The sequence below is a fragment of the Strix aluco genome, chromosome 5, assembly GCF_031877795.1.
Source record: "Strix aluco isolate bStrAlu1 chromosome 5, bStrAlu1.hap1, whole genome shotgun sequence".
Lineage (NCBI taxonomy): Eukaryota > Metazoa > Chordata > Aves > Strigiformes > Strigidae > Strix > Strix aluco.
Genome location: NC_133935.1, coordinates 54449381 through 54469623, shown reverse-complemented (window position 1 = coordinate 54469623; position 20243 = coordinate 54449381). Strand labels below are relative to the sequence as shown.

Sequence of the window (20243 nt, the reverse complement as noted above, 5' to 3'; positions counted from 1 at the left end):
TATTAACATCTTTCTTGCGTTCCCTTGGCAGATTCTTTTGATTATTGCTTCAGTTATTGGAATCATTGTCTACAGACTCTCGGTTTTCCTGGTGTTTTCTTCAACGTTGTCACAGCACATTAATGGAACGGAGGCAATCCGCAAGTACCTGACTCCGCAGACAGCCACTTCAGTAACTGCTTCGTTCATCAGCTTTATAGTCATTATGGTTCTCAACATCGTCTATGAAAAAGTGGCAATCCTGATTACTGACTTTGGTATGCTGCTGCTGTACCTCAGATAGAAACTTGGGGTGAAATAGCAAGAAAAAATAGCATTTATATGTATAATAAGAATTCCAATAAATGAACACCTGTACCACATATTTCAGAATTTTCCCACCAAATCACACAATACCACCTAGAAATTTTCAAATACAGATTTTCTCAATATCAAAAGAATATGATATTCAGCTCTTTGCCTGAAAACTCCTTGTATAACCAGCATGAAAGATCAATTGTTTACAGTTTTGTGCTTGTGAAACAGACAAAGCAAAGAAAATTACTATAATAACCAAGCTTTATGAAAACAGATCAGTAACGCATAACACATTCAATTACATTAGCTTTTGTTTATGGGGAAAATAGCTATTTTCTTGTAAATAAATGAAATAAGGTCACTGTTCCAAAGCTAGATACTATTCCCATGTTATTAAATAGATAAACAGTCACAAATATTATTATTCTTTATATCCAGGCCATCAACATTAAAGTAGCTATTTTACTTTAGATGTGTGAAATAGTGTGGTGTTTTAATATAGTTTCATTTAATACTGTTTCATCAGTTCATAGTGTTACATTTGCATCTTTCCTGAGTGTGTTAGATTTGGGTGCTTTTTTTTCCCTGAGTTATCAGAATTTTTGCATGTTCTTTTTCTTTATTGTCAGGGAACAAGTTATTTCCTTTTTAAAACCCATATAGTTTTAGAATTAGCATAGTGGTTACAGTATATATGGGGATTTTGTGCAAACTAATTTATAACACTCTCAGTCATATTGAAGAATACAGGGCATACACATACTTTGCAAGCTGAGGCTCTAAAGCAACTTGTAGGTTGGCTTTTTAAAATTTATTTATTTATTTTAATTGCAGAGCTTCCAAGGACACAGACTGATTATGAAAACAGTCTAACCACAAAGATGTTCTTGTTCCAGTTTGTCAACTACTATTCTTCATGCTTCTACATAGCCTTCTTTAAGGGGAAATTTGTAGGTCACCCTGGAAATCCAGTGTATTGGCTAGGAAAGTATCGCAATGAAGAGGTAAGAATGTACGATAGTGTTTGTTTTTAAACATCAGGAGCCATTAGTCCAAGTATTCTGCTGCAGTTAGGAGTATATAACATAGTTGTACATACTTAACATGAAGGTTCAAAAAGTGACTGTCTCCCAAGCCAATTGCCTCTTTAGTAACCCCTAACATACAACAATATGACATGAGACCAGTTGGGCTTAGAAATGTATTGTGTGTACCCAGACAAGCTTCTTTTCCCATGGTCCAACAATCTGTGAATCGGCACATGGGAAGGGGAGAACATCGGTAGAAGCATTCCTGTTCTGCTGGGTGACCCTCACCTGGTGACAGCACAGTACAGAGCTGCATGACTTCGCCTGGTATTTCACTCTTTCATTAGTGTCCTGTCAACCCATCATACGTGACCATATGTGGCCTGGAATTGGCTTTTGCATACCTCATTGGAAAGGTTTGCCTAAATAGTCTTCTTGTATTGCTTTAAGAAATGTTATCATAATAAACCAAGTATGCAGCATTTTAAATGCTTCAGCCTGAAAAATTATCCAACTTCCGAAATTTGTCATGTCTCTCCCAACATTCAGTGTGATCCAGGAGGATGTCTCCTTGAACTCACAACTCAGCTTGCTATCATAGTAGGAGGTAAAGCAATCTGGAACAACATTCAAGAAGTGCTGCTTCCGTAAGTTCAAACTATTAAGTAATCTGTTCGTTCACATTTGAAAGATACTGCTTTTGCTTGATGCATTCAGGCATTTGGTCACTAAATTTGATAGGCACATATTGTATTCTAAAAGAATAAGACTAGTCTTTTGCGGCCTTTTTAGACAGTTTGGATATTTTCAGTCTGGTAGCTCTGAGCTCCTGTCTCTGTCGTTCAGACTGATTTAGTTCTAATCAGAAATGCTTCCTTCCTCTGTAAATCAGACTCAACATGTTTCAGGTTGGATATTTAAAACTGAGGCAATAGAAGCTCTGAAAATATTAAACTAAATACTGTTGCTTAATATTGAGTGGAATGATTTGTTGTTTTACATTGGGCTTTTAAAAGTCATGCATGAGTTACTAATTTAATTCATTTAGTTTTACAGTCATATTTAGCATTCATAGTGCCTATACATTCTCTTCCAGTGGAGCAAACCTCTAGAAAGTCATGTTTTAATGTGAACAATAAGCAAAGTGCTAACCACGAATGCCCTCCATTTAATTTGGATTAAGATACTATCCAGGACTCTGTTCCTTGTCCCAGGACTTGTTCTTTATTTTATGCCGATCGGTGGCTGTTCTGTTGCTTGGAGTGTACAGAACTCCCAATTTGCTCATTCCCTCCTAAATGCCATAAGCACTAGCCAACAGCATTGTATTCCCTCTGACTGTGGTTCTTCCAAGCCCACAAATTGTGCTCTTTTGCTGCACAGTGACACCACTTCAAATTGTGTCATAAATACTGTGTAGGGTTGAGGCTAGGATGCTCTGCTGAGATGGTTCCTCCAGGATCCAGTGATCCGTACATGCTGCTGGTTGCAGGATGGACCTGTAGACCCATCCTTCTTTTCAATGTCTTCTTTTACTGGGTAAGCGTCCCTAGGCTGAGCATGCCTGCAGATGTCAGCTCCAGCCTTAGACAACTGACTCCCCCTTCTATGTACAGGAAATATATTCATCTGACCAGAATTTTTAATTCACTTCCCAGGGTGACAAGTAACATTTAGGTGTTGAAATGCCAAGTATCACTTCTGGATATGGTTCTTAACTGCCCTCCCATTCTGCATCTCTGCAAGTATAAAGAAAATCATTTTGGGTTTTTTCTCTGTGATAGACATTCACCCCCATTTGCCTTTTTTTGAATATGGTTCTTTGACTGATGAAAATGACTACAGCCAATTCATCAGTTTTCTCAAATTCTCATGCAAGCCTTTCAGATGAGAAGATCAGCCTCACCTCAATCCCTGGGAAGGTGAAGGAGCAGCTAATCCTGGAAACCATTTCCAGGCACATGAAGGACAAAAAAGTCATCAGGAGTAGTCAGCATGGGGAAGTCTAGAGAAGCTATTGAAGTATGGGCTGGATGAGCAGACAGTGGGGTGGACTGAAAACCAGCTGAATGGCCAGGCCCAGAGGGTGCTGATCAGTGGCATGAAGTCTACTTGGAGGCCAGTCACTAGCGGTGTACCTCAGAGATCACTACTGGGTCCCGTCCTGTTTAATATCATCATTAATGATCTGTTTGTGGGGACAGAGTGCACCCTCAGCAAGTTCGCAGATGACACCAAACTGATAAGTCAGAGGGTTATACTACCACCCAGAGGGACTTCGACAGGCTGGAGAAATGGGCTGACAAGAACCTCATGGAATTCAACAAGGGAAATTGCAAAGTGCTGCACCTGGGGAAGAACAACTCCATGCACCAGTATTGCTGGGGGCCACCCAGCTGGAAAGCAGCTTGGAAGAAAAGGAACTGGGGGTCCTGGTGAACACCAAGTTGAACTTGATCCAGCAATGTGCTGTTATGGCAAAGAAGGCTAATGGTCTCTTCAGCTGCATTAGAAGGAATGTTGCCAGCAGGTTGAGGGATGTGATTCTTCCCCTCTACTCAGCACTGGGGAGGCCACACCTGGAGTACTGTATCTAGTCCTGGGCCCCCCAGTACAAGAGAGATATGGACATACTGCAGAAAGTCCAGCAAAGTGCCACAAAGATGATTAAGGGACTGGAGCACTTCACATATGAGCAGAGGCTGAGAGAGCTGGGACTGTTCAGCCTGGAGAAGAGAAGGCTAAGGGGGATCTCATCAATATGTACAGATACCTGAAGAGCACAAGTAAAGGAGAGAGACAGACTAATCTGAGTGACTAATGCCCTGTGCCAGGACCAGAGGCAATGGGCACAAACTTAAGCACAGGACATTTCCTCTGAACAAAAGAAAACACCTTTTTACTGTGAGGGTGACCAAGCACTGGCACAGATTGCCCAGAGAGGTTGTGGGGTCTCCATCCTTGGAGATATTGAAAAGCCATCTGAACATGGTCCTGGGCAGCTGGCTCTAGGTGGCCCTGCCTGTGCAAGGAGGGGTTGGGTCAGATGACCTCCAGAGGTGCCTTCCAACCTCAACCATTCTATTGATTTTGTGATCAGAAGGAATTAATCTGTCTAACCACAGGTTTACATTTAACTCAATTTTTTGTTACCTTGAATTTTATGTGGTCGTTCACCTGTACAACGTATGTATAAATCACTATGGTTCTGATACATTGCCATTTTACACTCTTATTTATGATTGTAAATAACTGCTTTCAGGGTAGGGCAACAGAAGATTATACTCATGTTTGAAGGAATTTTCAGTAATTCAAGAATAACTAAATCCACTTTTCAAAGCTGTAACAGCACAAATGTCAATTTTTTTCCATTTACTGAACATTTTAGGTTATTTTACCAATCTTAGTGGTCTTTTTCTCCCTGGCTGATAGTTGGGTTAAGAATCTAATCGGAAGATACTGTGCAGCTGCTAGATCAGAAAAAGTTGTTCCACGCTGGGAACAGGACTACCACCTGCAGCCCATTGGAAAACTTGGACTGTTTTATGAGTATCTTGAAATGGGTAAGTAGCAGTTTAGTTTGGATTCACTACCAGTGCTGGATACAAGCATGCTCTAAAGAAAATCTTCAAACAATTGATGTGTAATAAGTGTATAGACAGAGGAGACATTAATGTTTTCCAAGACAAGTTTTGATGAACCCTTACAGATAACTTTGCAAGTTTTTATTAAGCAGCTAAGCCTTAATCAAATTTATAACTAGGAAAGAGCACGTGATTGTACAAGGAGGAGTACTGCTGCTTCTTTGACCCATCCTCTGAGAAATGCGTCCAGAAGGCAGGCCACTGCCATGTTCTGGTGTTGCACAGCAGAGCCCTGTGTCAGACTGCTCTGCCAGGGGTCTGTAGTCATCAGGTCTTGTTGCTGTCTCTTGGGAGCTGGCAGATCTCTGGTTTGGTGCCACCATCCATTCTGTCACAGCATTGCCAGCGTACTTGTCACAGCACCTGAACACTAGTAAGACAATTGTTAGCTCAGGCTTTCCAGCACATCACTGAGACAGATAATCATTAGATTTCCAGGTCTTCATGATGAGGACATAAGAAAGAAATGGATGTTTAAATACCCAGAATAGTTCTTCTTGGTGTATTGTGACTTGTAGCATTTTCCTGTCCCCTTCACCTAGCAGGTTTTTTCAGTACTGTTGTGCTCCTGTCTTGTCATACAGAAGGTTTGCTAGGAACTCAGCTACCCTTCCTTGTCTTCCTCTCCCACAGTTGGAGTATATAAAGTATACATGCTCATGCATGCTTTCTTCAGTAAGTGAAAGCCTCATTGATGTATGTAATCTCTCCCTTTGGCAGTTATACAGTTTGGCTTTGTCACTCTGTTTGTGGCGTCATTCCCCCTGGCTCCTCTCTTGGCTCTTATTAACAACATGTTGGAAATCCGGTTGGATGCGTGGAAGCTGACGACCCAGTTCAGGCGCATGGTTCCACAGAAGGCACAAGACATTGGTGCCTGGCAGCCCATCATGCAAGGCATAGCCATTCTGGCAGTGGTCACCAATGTAAGTACAGCGCCAACAACTGCAAAAGGTAATATGCCTTCTTCACTGCAGGTGTTACATCCAAATGTGGGAATGCCATGTGTGGCAATGTAGGCACTTAAATGATCCTAAATGAATTACGACCATCAGTCCCTTAAGACTTCAGCCCCTGTGAAATAGGCTCTCAGTTACTTTCCAGATGTTTTGGAAACAGAATATGGCTACTGTCTGAAATATTATATCTAAAGAAAAGAAATTTTATTTAGAGTTGCTAGAGTCTTCAGAAAAATCTGTTACACATGAAGACTATAGCTCATCTTTCCTAAAATGATAGCACATAGTACAGAGATCTTTCTGGACAGTCTACAGCTAATGCATGAATTTTGAAAAAAATAGGTTGCAGTTTAGCTAAGTTATAACTGATTGTTGTTTCTAATTGTTACAATTCTTACGGTCCATGCCTTTATATGTGAATTTGGCTTTAAGCAATCTTGCACTTAAAACAGGAATTCGGCTTCTTTTTTTATGTACTTGAAAATACAATGTGTGATCAAAATTGCAGCACTTACCTTTAGAGATCAAAATTAATTTTCTGAGAAATTGCAAATTAATCTGGTTTTCAGTTGGATTTAAAAATCATTTTAAAAGAGTTTCTTTAAAATACTTAGAATTTTTTTTTCCTGACGAATATACTCCTAACAGTTAAATTCAGACCTTTCAAATTTCCCATATCGTTAATTCACCAATACCTTATACATAGGCTTAATTGTGGGGAGAAAAATAACCTATTGGACATTACCACTGTGAATTATTTGGTTGCTTATTCTTAAATGGTAGCTAATATGTATTATCTTTCAAAAAATTCTCACTGCTGACCTTTCTTAAAAGAGCAGTGACCACTGGTTTGCTCTGCAGGAACAATAACACCACAGACTGTCCATGGTTAATAGCCTTTTTCAACAAGGTCATAATTTTCTACTGTTATTGGTGAGATCAGGGATCCCTTCTGACACACTGAAAGATAGTCACTTTCTCCAGGACCTCGTCCTTGTAATAACAGTACCTTATTGCCCTCAGTAGGAGTTGCTGGAGAAAACAGTTGAGTTTGAAGACAAGAGTTCATCTTAGCCCAAGCTTTCACAGGAGGTTCTGCCTGTTTGGAGAATGGTGGACTTAGGGTAAGAGGAGAGGGGCGGAGCTGAACACTCTACTATAGATACTAACTCGATAGTTAGGGGACTTACTTCAAGTGAAAGAGCAATTCAAATTTAAATACGGACATGAACTTACATTTCATTATCTCAAGCATCTTCTATAGTCATTAGGTGCTTGGCTGGTCTGGGCTTTCAACCCCAGGGGTTCTGCTTTACAGAAATAATATAGGGATAGTATGTGCACCTTCTTCTCCCACACCCAGATGAGTGTCTCTGCATATTCCTCTCTCTTTTTTCCCCCCACTTTAAGAAGTCTCTGTTTTTCCCCTGGAAGGATGAGGCTGGTTTTGAAGAATGGATAGATGAACTTCCATGACCTGACTGCCTATTGGGTTATCATCTTCTCAGTAGCTTGGTTTTGTTATTTTGAGGGCTGGGGGTGGTACCATATAGAAATAGGAGCACAGGGTGGATTTCAGCGATCAGGAAAATTTTATGTCAGCCTTAGCTACCAGATGTATTTTCAGGTATTTGAAGGTCTCCCAAGATGGCCATTATTCTTGTTTGGAACTTTATTTTGCACTATAGCAATTCAACAGGTATGGTAAACATAACTAGGATGTAAAGAGGAGACTCAGGATGACATAAAGGCAGAGAATTAAGCACAGAGAAATGTCAGAAGAAAAAGAGAACTCAAGGATGGAAAATTTACAAGAGAATCTGGGAGACAGACAACAAGCTCAAGCATATGCTCCATCTGTTTTGCACTGCTCTGCTGAGGCAAGGCAAACATAAATCCAGCTGTTCCATAGGCATGTGAACATCCAAGGCCTACTAGTAAATCTGGTGTTAGAATTTTTTAAAAAAAAAAAAAAAAAAAAAAAGCAACTTTGGTAACACATGTTCAGACTGTTAGAAATATCAGGTGGCACCAGAGATGCTTTGGGGCTCTTGTGGTTTAGTGCTTGTGCAAAAAATTGTTAATGATAACTCTCATAGCAAATGATGCAAATCCCATCAGATAATGCAAATTCACATATGAAGCATAGCTTCATCTAGCATAGCTAGGAGTAGAGGCAACATTATTGGTGCATTAATATCCTCTTTTGAATGATGCTGCTAGAAAACTTATAAAATAAAAGGTAAAAAAGTTTCTGGTGTCCTGGAAGAAAAACACGTTATGCTATTGGATAAGCTGTCTTTCCTAGTCAATCCAGCTGGATCTTGTAATACCACTATGAAATAAAAAGTTGGATAGACATCCTAAGATTACTTTAAAATATTGTTGCAAGTACCTTAGTCATAGTCCTTACGATTATCAGGGCAGAGTTAAAGTGGCTTTGGTGACCTTGCAGTGACTCAGACATGTGTAGGCTTATGTTAGGAATGTATTCATGCCCTGCTTTCTGCAGAAAAATGACCCAGCAATAGGTGTCTGTCACTACTCAGTCACAGCCCATCTGAGGCTAATCTGAGCTTTGCAAATTTTTTCACTCCAAATTCCTCCTTACATGCTACACACCTCAAGGCATCACTGAAAACATGGAGTCCTCGATGTGCAAAACTATATTTACAGCTTGGTTTTACTCTCTGTCCTCTTTGACAGGCACTGTCAATAATCCTGATGTTCATGTGACTATTAACTGCAGGCATGTTTCTTTTAGAGTCACTCTTTTGGAGGTCTCACATGCTAGATACAGTTAATGTCAGTGTGAATGCAGTGCATTTGCCACTGACATCAGTGGGGCTACTAGTGTGCAAGGGGTACAGCACCAGAGACTGTCGGGTTCAGAAGGCCCTGCTGCAGGTGTTGTAAGGACCTCAAAGAGATCAGTATTTCTTGCTATAAAGCCATGTACCAGAGCAAATGCTAAAAGCAGTTTTCTTCCTTTAAGTATGTTTTTTCTTGTTTGACACCCGAGACCTAGTGTAGGTCATCAGTCTTTCCTTTACCATCCCTGCCTTGATTTTTCCTTCGTATGCAGAAACTGTTTCTTCTCTTCTATGTGACCTATTACAGCTGATTAGACTTGGGTAGTATATCATCTTCTCCTTCATGCATTACGTTTGTAACATCTGCTAGTAACTTGCAAGCAACTTTTGCACAAAACTATCAGTTTTGAGACTTGCTGCTCAGGCACTGGACTTGCTATTGTATGATACCAAAGCATCTGTTGTTGATTTGAAGACTTATTTTAATTAGTTATGGTATAAATGGAACACTGTGTGCAGTAGAGCTTGGGAAGTAGAGAATGTGCTATTTGTTTGTAGTTCTCTGGTGCAATACTCTGAAATGCAGCCCATAATTCAGGAGGAAAAAAAGTTTTTCCTTTGAAAGGACACCGTAGGATTAGCTTTCATATTTCTGTCCTTGCAGCTCTCTGGAGCACATCTGGAGATCATTCTGAGAGAGGGAGGAGAGTGAGACAGGGTTCAAATTTAGCATGATGAGAGACCTGGGGCCTTGCAAAAATATTCAGTAAGAGCAAATATTAAATTGTGTAAATACCATATTTCAGTATCTTTCTGAATAAAAAATAAAGAAGCAGCATCAAACTCATTTGGTCCAAAGGGAGAAGGGATTTTTTTGCCTTACTGTTCAGTTGCTATTAGTTCATTGATGGTCTAATTGAATGAGCTAATGAACAGAAAGAAATTTTATTTAACTAAAACTTTCTATGCTTGTACTTCACTTAAAAACAGAGTAATTTAGGTGTGAGGTTGTCTCACTGCAACTGCAAGGCATGATAATATATATATTTCTTGTCAGCCAAAAACACCTACTCTGCATGTAAATATAAACAACACATAATTTTCACTTCATTTCACACTGGCATGTAATGCTTAAAAACAGTTTTTAAAAGCACATGCCAACTACATTTGATTTAAGCCAGAGTACAGTACAAAACAAAAAAAATTTTTATCCTTGAAGATTTTAAATTAGTCTGTTTTAGTCTTAGGATGCCTTTCTTTCTTATCAGTCAAATTAACTTTCTCTCAACTGAACTCAACTGTAACAATATTCTGAAGAATCAAATATAGATCTTGGACCCTGGTCTCAAAAATATCGTTTCTGCAACTTTGTCTTAACTAGAGTTTAGCTTCTCAGATACTTCAAAGTAAGCCAGCTCAAAAGGTAAGACATTAGGATAGTGTTCATCATTTGGCAGTGATGCTACTTGAGGCCGGGTGGGTCTTGCAACCTTTTCAACTTCCTGCCATTTCAACTCCCTTTTCAACTCCCTGCCCTTTCCCTTCCCGGTCTTTTCCCCATGTTGCTGTTTCTTGTGTTGTGCTGGCACCAGCACTTTGGCAAACACACAATGAACCAGATCAGGGAATGGATCCAGTGGGGGTTCCCAGCCAGATCAGCGCCACGATCTGATCTGCTGCCCAGCTGCAGGAACACCTGAGCCAGCACAGGGCAGCAGTGAACTGCTAGGGGCAGAGGCAGGAGAGACGGTAGATGTTTTAGCTAGCACTGCCACCAAAGCATTGTTTGAGGAACTGTAGAAGAGGTGTTCTTCACCCTTTCTACTCTCTCCCCTTCCCTTTTTTCTACAACTGTTACAAATACCTCCTCAGGTTGGGGCTGTCTTGCTGGGAACGCTGCACGAAGGTGGAAAATTTTTGCCCCATCTCATGAAAGTAAAGAAATACAGACTACATGGATCACAGACTGGCATGAAGGAGAATAATATTAACCAGCTCTTATTCTCCTTTGTTACCCATTGCTGCTTAACTTTGCCCCGTCCTCTGTCCCACACCTTTCTTATGGCTTTTTTCCACCCCTTTTATACATTTTTGCCTAAACTTTCTTCCCCCTGATCCCATTAGATTCCTACTTCATACCTTTCTCCTCAGTGTCTCTGCCTGGTTCTTTCCATCCATGCTGTCAAGCAGTTTTTACCCTGCTGTGGGACAAAAGGCTGCTCTTTCAGCCCTGGACTGCAGCTCATCACTCCTTCCTAGGTGCTGGGCACCAGAGGCACCTGTTGTCATGAGCTGGCCAGGCAGCCTCTTGCTTAGGCACTCAGCTCCAGATCTTGCCAGTGGAAAGCCTTCCTCACAGGGAACCTTTGAATTTGCAATAGCAGAGGAGGAAATTGTATTAAACATAGTTAACCTGTCCTCCAGAATAGGATGTTTTGGGAAGTTCATGAGTTTAGCAAAGAACCACAACAAACCCACAGATCCAATTTCCTACCCAGTTTGTGACTATCTGACTGAGTAGGACAGGGACTCTCTTGGGAGCAAGATAAAAACAAATGGTCATGTCATATGAAAAACAGCTGCTACTAAAAAAATTATCTTGGCATCGAGAGCAGTTTCCACATGTACTGACATTGAAACTTATGAGGCAACAACTGCCAAGATTAATTTGGGCTGGCTAGCACCTCAGAGAGAATGGGATGTTTCTAGGGTCAGAGATGGATCAGCTATATATATATCATTTATTTAATTCCTTTACTCAAACTTCAGGGTTCCTGGTGAAATTTAATTTTCTGTTACTGAAGAACTATTCCATTGTTTCCATGATTTTCATCAGGCAGGATTTCTTTAAGCATCTTATAAGTACCTCTGATAGTAAGCACATTTGCTGAACGTTACCTTAGAGTACTTGAAGGTGAGTTTGGCTGCTGACCTCCACTGTATGGTCATGAGGGAAAAACTGTATTATACTGTAACTTTTTTTAAGGCATCCAGCAGAGCTGGAGTAATTTAAAAACCGTAGAGTGCACATTCCAGAAAGAGATTGTTTTTTGCCCGTGAGTGACTACATGCTCATGTACAGAGGGAACCACTAACAGGAACAGCACATATTTTCTATTTTTAGCTCATACTGTAACTTTTGAGATACTAAGTATATGGCAAAGCCATGCATATTAAGGCCTATTTCTTAAACACTGCTCTGCTTTTTTGTCTTCTTTTTCTGAAATGCAGGCTATGATCATTGCTTTTACATCTGATATGATTCCTCGTCTGGTTTATTACTGGTCCTTTTCAGTCCCTCCTTATGGGAGTCACAGCAGTCACACTATGAAAGGGTATATAAACAGTACACTTTCAGTCTTCAATATATCAGACTTCAAGAATGAAAGCAAGCCATTTTCCCCTTGGTTTGGGAACCTAACAACATGCAGGCAAGTGTCAAATAACCATTTTTTTCCAATGACAAAAATAAATATATTTTTTAATATCTAAATCATCTAATTCAGTTATCAATATCTAGTAAGAAATGTTAAAACACAGTAAAATTCAGTATATTTTGAATGTCAGAACTGAGTGGAAGTATTTACTGATGAGTTTGTGCTACTCAGAAAATTCTTACTTTGGTTTTCTCATAATTAATACTCTTCAAAAAAAAAGAACTTTAAAAGTTTTATAAGTAATTCTTAATACAGTGGCTGAAAAAAGGAAATTTCAAGTAAATATAGTTTATTCTGCAGATATGATTTTACCCATTACTATAGTTACATGTAGCTAACTGTTCCTGGATGTGTTAAGCAGGGACACGTTTTGCTCCATCCTCTGGCCACAGTGCCGTACTGCAGAGATGCCTGAGACTAGTTCCTGACTTTCCTACATTGCTTTCAGATACCGGGATCTTCGCTACCCTCCTGGTCACCAGCTCCAATATGAGCATAACATATACTACTGGCATGTCATTGCAGCCAAGCTGGCTTTCATCATTGTCATGGAGGTAAGTGTAGGGGGGTTTGAGCATTACTTATTTAAACTTCTCTTCCTTCCATGCAGAAAATCCTTCAAAGACATTCTGTCCAGGCACAGCTATCAGAGTTGGTGATGTGTACTAGCATGGGCAAGAGCTTGTGAGATGTAAACTAAGTGTAGCACCATTAGAATAAGAAGTCTCTGAAGTCATGGCATCAGCTGAGTATTGCCCCACGTGTTTGCAGATTCTTCTCTCAAGAACTGTAAAATTATTTTTAGTATCAGAAGGGACAGTTACACCAAAATATTTTTACATATACTTACACAAAATTTGTGCACAGGCTCATGCATACGTATACATAATACATGTGCATTAGCAGAGTAACGTCTATAAAGACAGTTGCTGCAAGAAGTGAGTCTCTAGATGAGCATCAAAAAGCAATTGCTCCTTCCTCTGCAGCTACAATCTGGTCTTACAAAAGATGGGAGTTGGTCCAAGGTGAAAGGAGAAGAATATTAGGTACTATTTCATTATAAAATGTACCTAGGGCCTGATCCAGGGCCTACTGAAGTCACCAGAAACATGCAGCTGGTTGGATCAGAGTTCTTGCAGCAGAGAAATGTCCATTGCCCCAGAGTCCTTTGAACAAACCTAAAACAATTAAAAGAAACTGTAACCAATATTTCCACGCAGGGGGGAAGCACTGGGTACCAGGGTTCCCCAAAACAAGCAGAGAAGTCCTTGTTAAAATCAGGATTAGAAAATGACAATTTCTTGTTTATCAGACAATTATTCATTAGTGATGTCTTGCTTTTTAAAATACTGTTCCACTGTGATAGATACTGGTACAGAACCAGCTCAGAGTCTTACAAGATAATATGACATTTTATTTATAATAATAACATCCTGTTCAGCCTGACTGACATTTTTTCATTTTCACCTTCCCCAGCATGTCATATACTTTGTGAAGTTTATTATTTCATATGTAATTCCGGATGTATCACAAAAGACCAAGAGCAAGGTCAAACGAGAGAAGTATCTAACGCAGAAACTCTTGCATGAGAACGATCTCAAAGTTGTGAAAAAAACCATGGGGAAAATAGCTGACAAAATTATCAAAGGAATAGACAGTACTTTCCAACCTAAAGCTGAATAAGTACTTTTTATATGGAATAACAGTATTTAGCCAACTAATACCTGTCCAGATATTACCAATACCTAACCAAACACTTTGGATTATTTCCCTTTACTAAACACCGTTTCTTGCAACTGTTACCTGCTCATTTATGTATTTCCCTTGGACAAATGCAACCACTGCAACTCAGATAAGAGTTATGCATTTTTTTAACAGCTCTAGTAGGACATATTTTTTTAACATGTGAAGATAAAAATTATTTATCATCTTAAGACAATGAAGATTAATTCTCAAATACATAAGAGTGCTTTCCACTTTATTTAGGCATCAGCTATTAGATCTCTTGTTTGACTTGAATAAAACCTTAAGAACAACAATGATTTCTTGTAAGAATGCCATCACATCTTCTGAAGGAGTTTTGATTACTTGCTAATGCAAACCCCAACTATAAAATGAAGAGGAAAAGCCAAAACATGAAGGAAAGAGATGGAAAATACTACTCAAAATGATGTTGTTAAGCCATTGGAATTGACATACCAAGCGCTGTTGTGTGCTACACTGAATTAGCTATGCATACTGAGACTTAAATGGATAACAACATATTTCAATTAATCATGGACTTGGATCACAAGAAGCAGCAGGACTGTAAGCCCATCCTGTTCATCAATCTCTGTGTAAACAGAATTGCCTTTGAAATCAATGCATACAAACTGACTTTACAGCACTCCAAGTGACTAGAAAACTCAGGCATTTTATCTTTCCCCAGTCAATGTATTTTTATTTGTTCACTTGCCCATTCTGCTCTGAATGACCATAGCCTTGAAGGTCTCCTACCTGTAACAGTAATGAGTGTTCAAAAGTCTTTTCACGTACTAAATCAATATTTGTGGAGGGCTTTTTTGCATTTCTCCGACACCAGAGGCACTGTGCTCTTCCCTGATAGATAGACCATGAATCTATTGAAACTGGAGATTAGAATAAACCATTTAATATGCCTTAACCATGTTATGAAGCTTTAAATAACTAGGAGGGATGTTAGAGATGTGGATGCATGCGCTAGAGCCATCAGTCATCTTCAAATTAGGCTGCAGATCTGCTTGGCTATTTTGGCTCCAGTTGCAAACTGCTGGGAGTTAGGGAATTACAGATAAGCATGTATGTAGAGCTCTGCTTTGTGTCTGCAGCAGTGATATTCCAGATTATTAACTTGCTTTCTTTTTTGAACAGTTTTAGTGGACCAATTTCTACAAAGTCTGAAAACCAAAATCTTGTTGAAAAAAGCAAAAGTATGCCTGTACTCTGTAAACCAGGTGATTATTCTTGTGTTTGTAATGTCATACTCTTCTTAAATATGATATGCAGAATTTTTAGGCAGATTATTCATATAGCTTTTTTGCATATTAAGAAGTTCATTTGCAGAAACTAAGTAGCATTTATAAGATGTATGTTATCCCATTAGTAATCAGGAGGAATCAAACATCTGAATTCTGTAGCAAAATTTCCAAATACTGACTGCTGTGTTCCTCAAGCCTGTCCTTTGAAACAGCAACATTTAAACCAGGAGACACATGAGGGAAGTCCTTTCATCAGTCATGATACACAAGCTTTCACCCAGCAAGACTTTGTGTGATTGCATGGAAGAATGTGAGAGGAAAGCTTGGTTCAGAAATCAAGGAAAGATGAAAGAAAGAGACTCACAGGTTCCAGAGAACCACTTGCATTTCTGACACTGAAGGACTAAAGCTTATTATAATGCCCAGAAAACTTTGTGTAGACACCACCTGAAGACAAAAAAACACACAGGACAGAAAAACAGATAGACCATAACAATAAATGACAGTCAACCAGAGCAGCAATGGAACCAGTGCTTCTTTGCACAGGGAATTCTACCCTTTGCCAATTGTTTTGATTTATCAGAATTGTGACAAGTCTTTAATTTACCAGGAAGCAAATATAAATTGGGCAGATGGACAAACACTCAGAAGTTTCTAAAGACAGAATTTCTTATCAAAATATATCCCCTACTGATTTGACCTTTTCCCTGGGTCACAGGATGGTTGGGGCTGGAAGGGACTTCTGGATGTCACCTGGTCCAACCCCCTGCTCAAGCAGAGCCAGCTGCCCAGGACCATGTTCAGATGGCTTTTCAATATCTTCAAGGATGGAGACCCCACAACCTCCCTGGGCAACCTGTGCCAGTGCTTGGTCACCCTCACAGTGAAAAAGTGTTTCTTTATGTTCAGAGGGTACGTCCTGTGTTTAAGTTTGTGCCCATTGCCTCTGGTCCTGTCACTACATAGTATACCAAACTTCAGTTTAAAACAAATTTTTGTCCAAAGAACTATTTCACAGAACAATTTTAGTTAAGTACTCAGGACTTTCCTGTGCAAAACTAGTTTGGTTACAAAGGCCAGTCAGATTCTTTCAGACTTGGAGCTTTTGATTTTAGTTTTGAACTAGCCCTTCACCATCTGCAGTTGTGTTCAGCTGAGAGATGCCATTTTCATACCCCCATCAGGAATCACAGCGCCAGTGTGCCTTAAATACCTTTTCACGTGCTGTGTTGGAAGGCTGGGGCAAGCAAGGAGACATCCTGTGATAAAGGAAAAAAGAAATGCAGCACTAAATGGACCATTTCAGGTAATGATTTGGTCTTAAGGAAGCTTTTATTGCCCTCTTTGAGAGGTAAAGAGACTAGGAAACAAAGGAATTGAGTGCCTTGCCTGGGGTCATATTGTGAGCGTTGCAGATTTAAGGCTGATTTTCAGGAGTGCCTGGTCATCTGCTGCTTGTTTGGTTCCTGTGGCCTCTCTCAGTTGCCCCTTTTTACATCAGTTGGCAGCATCTCCTAAAGGGGAAGTTGACCCCCAGTGTCACCGAGAGTTTGTGTTCATTCCTTTAAAATAATGATTTAAAAAAAACATGCTACATCGACAAAGCCTGTGTATCTATGACTTGGACTCCTCCCGTAATAAAATCCTAATCAGGTTCGAGTGTGTTTCTACATTACCGTTTTTGTTCAGATCAAGAGCGTGCTTTTGAAACTAGTCTTCCAGTTGTCCCTACTTCTGGGCGGTGCTTTCCATCACAGACTGGTCTTGGGGCACATGGACTGGACTCCTCTTGGTTTAAACTGAACCAGGAGGCAGGTTTTAGGTATGTACCTAATGGTTTCTAACAGGCACTTAGTCCAGAAAGCCAAAACCTGAGCTAGGTTGAAGAGAGCAGTGAGTATTGTGTGGGCATCAACTTTTTGCTCTAGTGATTTCCTTCTGAAGTGCCACACTCCTTGTTAAGGTAGCTGTAACATTTTATTTCAGAAAACATTATATCGGGAATCCAGTTCATTTTGCCATATACACAGTGTTATTCACCACATAGTTCTGAATGAGAAAGAAGAGGAAAACCAACAGAGTGCCTAATAATTGCATTTTAATTCTTTGATTTAAGCTGTGCGGTTTCTGTAGCCTTTACCTCCAACTGCTGAAACGTGCTCTACTTGTACACAGGGAGCTCTGCAGAGGCATCAGAACAAAATGCTGGGGGGGCAGTTGCCAATATATGAGTATTTGTAACTTCCTTTTTTTAGGCTAGGTCACTTTAGTAATATTTAAAGATCTGCTTGAAGGGAAAATTAACATTTGTTTTAAACTATGAATCAATTTTACTCTTTTTTACACTTGATACGTACGCCAGACTCTTAACTTCATACAGATTTTTTGAAGTCAGGGTGAATTTAAACCAGCGACCATTTCATTGCCTTAACAAGCACCATAAATTAGAGTCCATCGCCACTGTTTTAGACTGTGTATGTTGATAAAATTCAGAATGTAAGAATGTATTTTTTGTATTTTTTCTAAGAATGTTTGCTATTGGTTTCTGAATATTAAGATTTCTTTATATTTATTGCCATTAAATAAAGTCTATTTTAAAATAACAATACATCTGATGTTGATTAGCATTGTTTGTTTTTCCATGAACGATAGTGCTGCTGCCAAATGCTACATTTAAATTCTTACAATGTCATCCCTGTCTAATTTCCATATTCCTCCTCTTTTTCAATCTTTTTCCATTAAACTGTTACTAGTACTGAAATTTATCTCCTGTTTTTTCTGCATCCTCTAGATGGAAGTCATTCCTTTCAACACCAAGTCGATGACAAGGACCATTATGTTCTCATACAAATAAACAGTTTAAGTCTTTATACCCTTTCACTGCTGTCATGATAAACCCTGTGTTATGTTTCAGAGTCATCATTTATTTCTTCATCTGGATGGAGTCTGTGCTGCTCCCACCTCCAGGCAGTCCACTCTGTCTCTCCCAGCCAGCCAGCCATCAGTTCTCTTCTGCTTCTGCTCTGACTCTTTCTTTCTACTTCAAGGAAATCCTTTCCTAAGATTTAGAGAACAGGAAGGCTGAAGAATAATTTTAAACAGACACCTTGTTTGCATTGAGGTGTGTTGGTTTTATTTCCCTTAGGGACTCCCAAGATCTGCTTTCAGTAGCTTTATGATCATTGTGGAAGCAGAGTTCCTACCACTTCCAACCTGTTTTCTGCTGACTAAGGGCTATGTGTCATACTGATGCCAGTACCCAAGCTGTTCTGCCACTATTGCATTGATTTGGCTTTGTCAGAGCAAGAACAAAAGAAACTTTGTGATGAAGCATAATAAGGGTCATTGTCCTATAAGCAGAAGGATATAGGCCAAATCTATATGAGGATGGTGTTCTTAAATTCACTGATACATTTTAAACCCTTCAAAGAACAGGCTTTAGTATTTTTCTGCTTAATACACAAGTAGCCGAAGTAGCATATTACTTCTGGTGGTCCCTGCTTAGTTTTAATTCTTTCTGTCACAGAGCAGATAAATTGTGCTTCTTTTGGATAGCCGGGTGAAAGCAAGCTGTGCTCTGCCCTACCTGGTACACCCCACCTGCACATCACCAGAGATGTCAGCAAATATATCAGCAATTCACACCAACTCTAGATTTTTCTGTGGTATGCCCACCTGTCATTTCCAGTCTACTAAATAAGTCTGCTTTTCCTATACAGGGGAGCAGCACTTGTGGCTACAAGCTTTATTTTTATTTGCATTTACATGGACCTCAACCATGGTAACAGGTACACAAAACACTGGAAAAGTATGGATGTAGTTAGTCATAAATAACCTCCACATGGCTTGGGGCAATACTTTCCCCACAAGAAAATAATGTATCTTAATAGGCTGATAATAGTAGCATAGTCTTTCCAGGAAAGTTGAAGAAAGTGGTTTTTATTTACAAGCTGGAAGTGCATCAAAACAAGAGCCTTTTAAAGTTGCTTTCTACAATTTTTATTGCATTCTCTGATACAGCTATCCTGTAAAAGCAATGCTAATTGCTGGGATTGAAGTTACAGTTTATCAGTCAGCGATGACGCAAAGAAATTAAATCACTTCTCTTGCTTTTAGAATGGATTCATCAATTCTCTGGTTATTCCAGGCAGTCCTAGCATGGGGTATGGAAGGGCACATGTGAACACATATCCTCTATCCTCTTTCAAGCACACACACAAATGTACACATTGATGAGTGTTCTGCCAACTATCAAGGACGTAACTCCTGGCCTGCCTCACACTGCAAGATGCTCTTTTTCAGTAAAGAAAGTTTTCCATCCAATTGTATCAAGATATATTATTATCTATAAATATGTAGGCTATGGTAACCTCCTAAATGCTGAGGATAAATGAAAATAAGAAAAAACACACAGACCACAGAGAAAATCCCAATGTGTTCCATGATGCAGCGAGCACAGGCCAGGACACCAAAAAGTCACCTCTAGCATATGAAGAGAGAGTTTATAGGGGGAAAAAAAAAGAAACTCAAATTCTTAAATTGTGAAACAGGAGAGAAATTACAGCCAACTCTGACAGCATTAACACATATCAGGGATCTTTTTTTTTTATGGATATTCATGTAGTATCCATGTAAGATCTTCTGAGTGGAGTCACACCACAAATGGCTAAATAAGCTGTGCTAGGAGCCAAAGCCATCTGCAGCTATCGCCTTACCTCCCCATTCTCTGAGATCCCATTTGATCTCCTGTTACAGCTGTATTGTGCTTATTCATGCAGTCATTTTCTAAACCAGTCTGGCTGCTCAGAATAAGCAGAGTTGTGGCAAGGGCACTGCAGGATCTTCGCTTGCTGGAGCCTGGCAAGTCAGTGGGAATAGTGACCAATACCCACAGCCTGGCATTCAGTCCTGAACATCCATTCACTCCACTGAGGGCCGATGGCACTTTTGGTTTGTCACATTCTTGGGTTTTATGGAGGTAAGAGCAGCCTGGCTACCAAGAGGTGAGCCAGGGGTTAAGGTTACTTGTCCCATGAAAATACTGCTGTGGGCTTGCCAGCATAAGCAGG

At 39.7% G+C, this 20243-nt stretch overlaps 1 protein-coding gene across 5 annotated transcripts in view; it reads left to right on the top strand.

Annotated features, from left to right (window-relative positions):
• Positions 1–18049, top strand: part of ANO6 (anoctamin 6) — a 79675-nt gene extending 61626 nt beyond the window's left edge. Inside the window, exons 13-21 of one of the 5 annotated variants that reach the window (XR_012623600.1) lie at positions 32–257; positions 1132–1301; positions 1875–1972; positions 4758–4888; positions 5690–5895; positions 11973–12172; positions 12627–12732; positions 15068–15150; positions 17966–18049. Coding sequence is in view for 3 of the 5 variants with exons in the window: in XM_074827400.1 (XP_074683501.1) it covers positions 32–257; positions 1132–1301; positions 1875–1972; positions 4758–4888; positions 5690–5895; positions 11973–12172; positions 12627–12732; positions 13655–13861 (1344 nt within the window). In the remaining 2 variants the exon portion in view is untranslated. Of the gene's footprint in view, positions 1–31; positions 258–1131; positions 1302–1874; positions 1973–4757; positions 4889–5689; positions 5896–11972; positions 12173–12626; positions 12733–13654; positions 17783–17965 lie in introns of those variants that run through there. The other 4 variants (XR_012623599.1, XM_074827402.1, XM_074827401.1 and 1 more) reach the window with 4 other exon arrangements.
• Positions 18050–20243: the final 2194 nt, after the last annotated feature.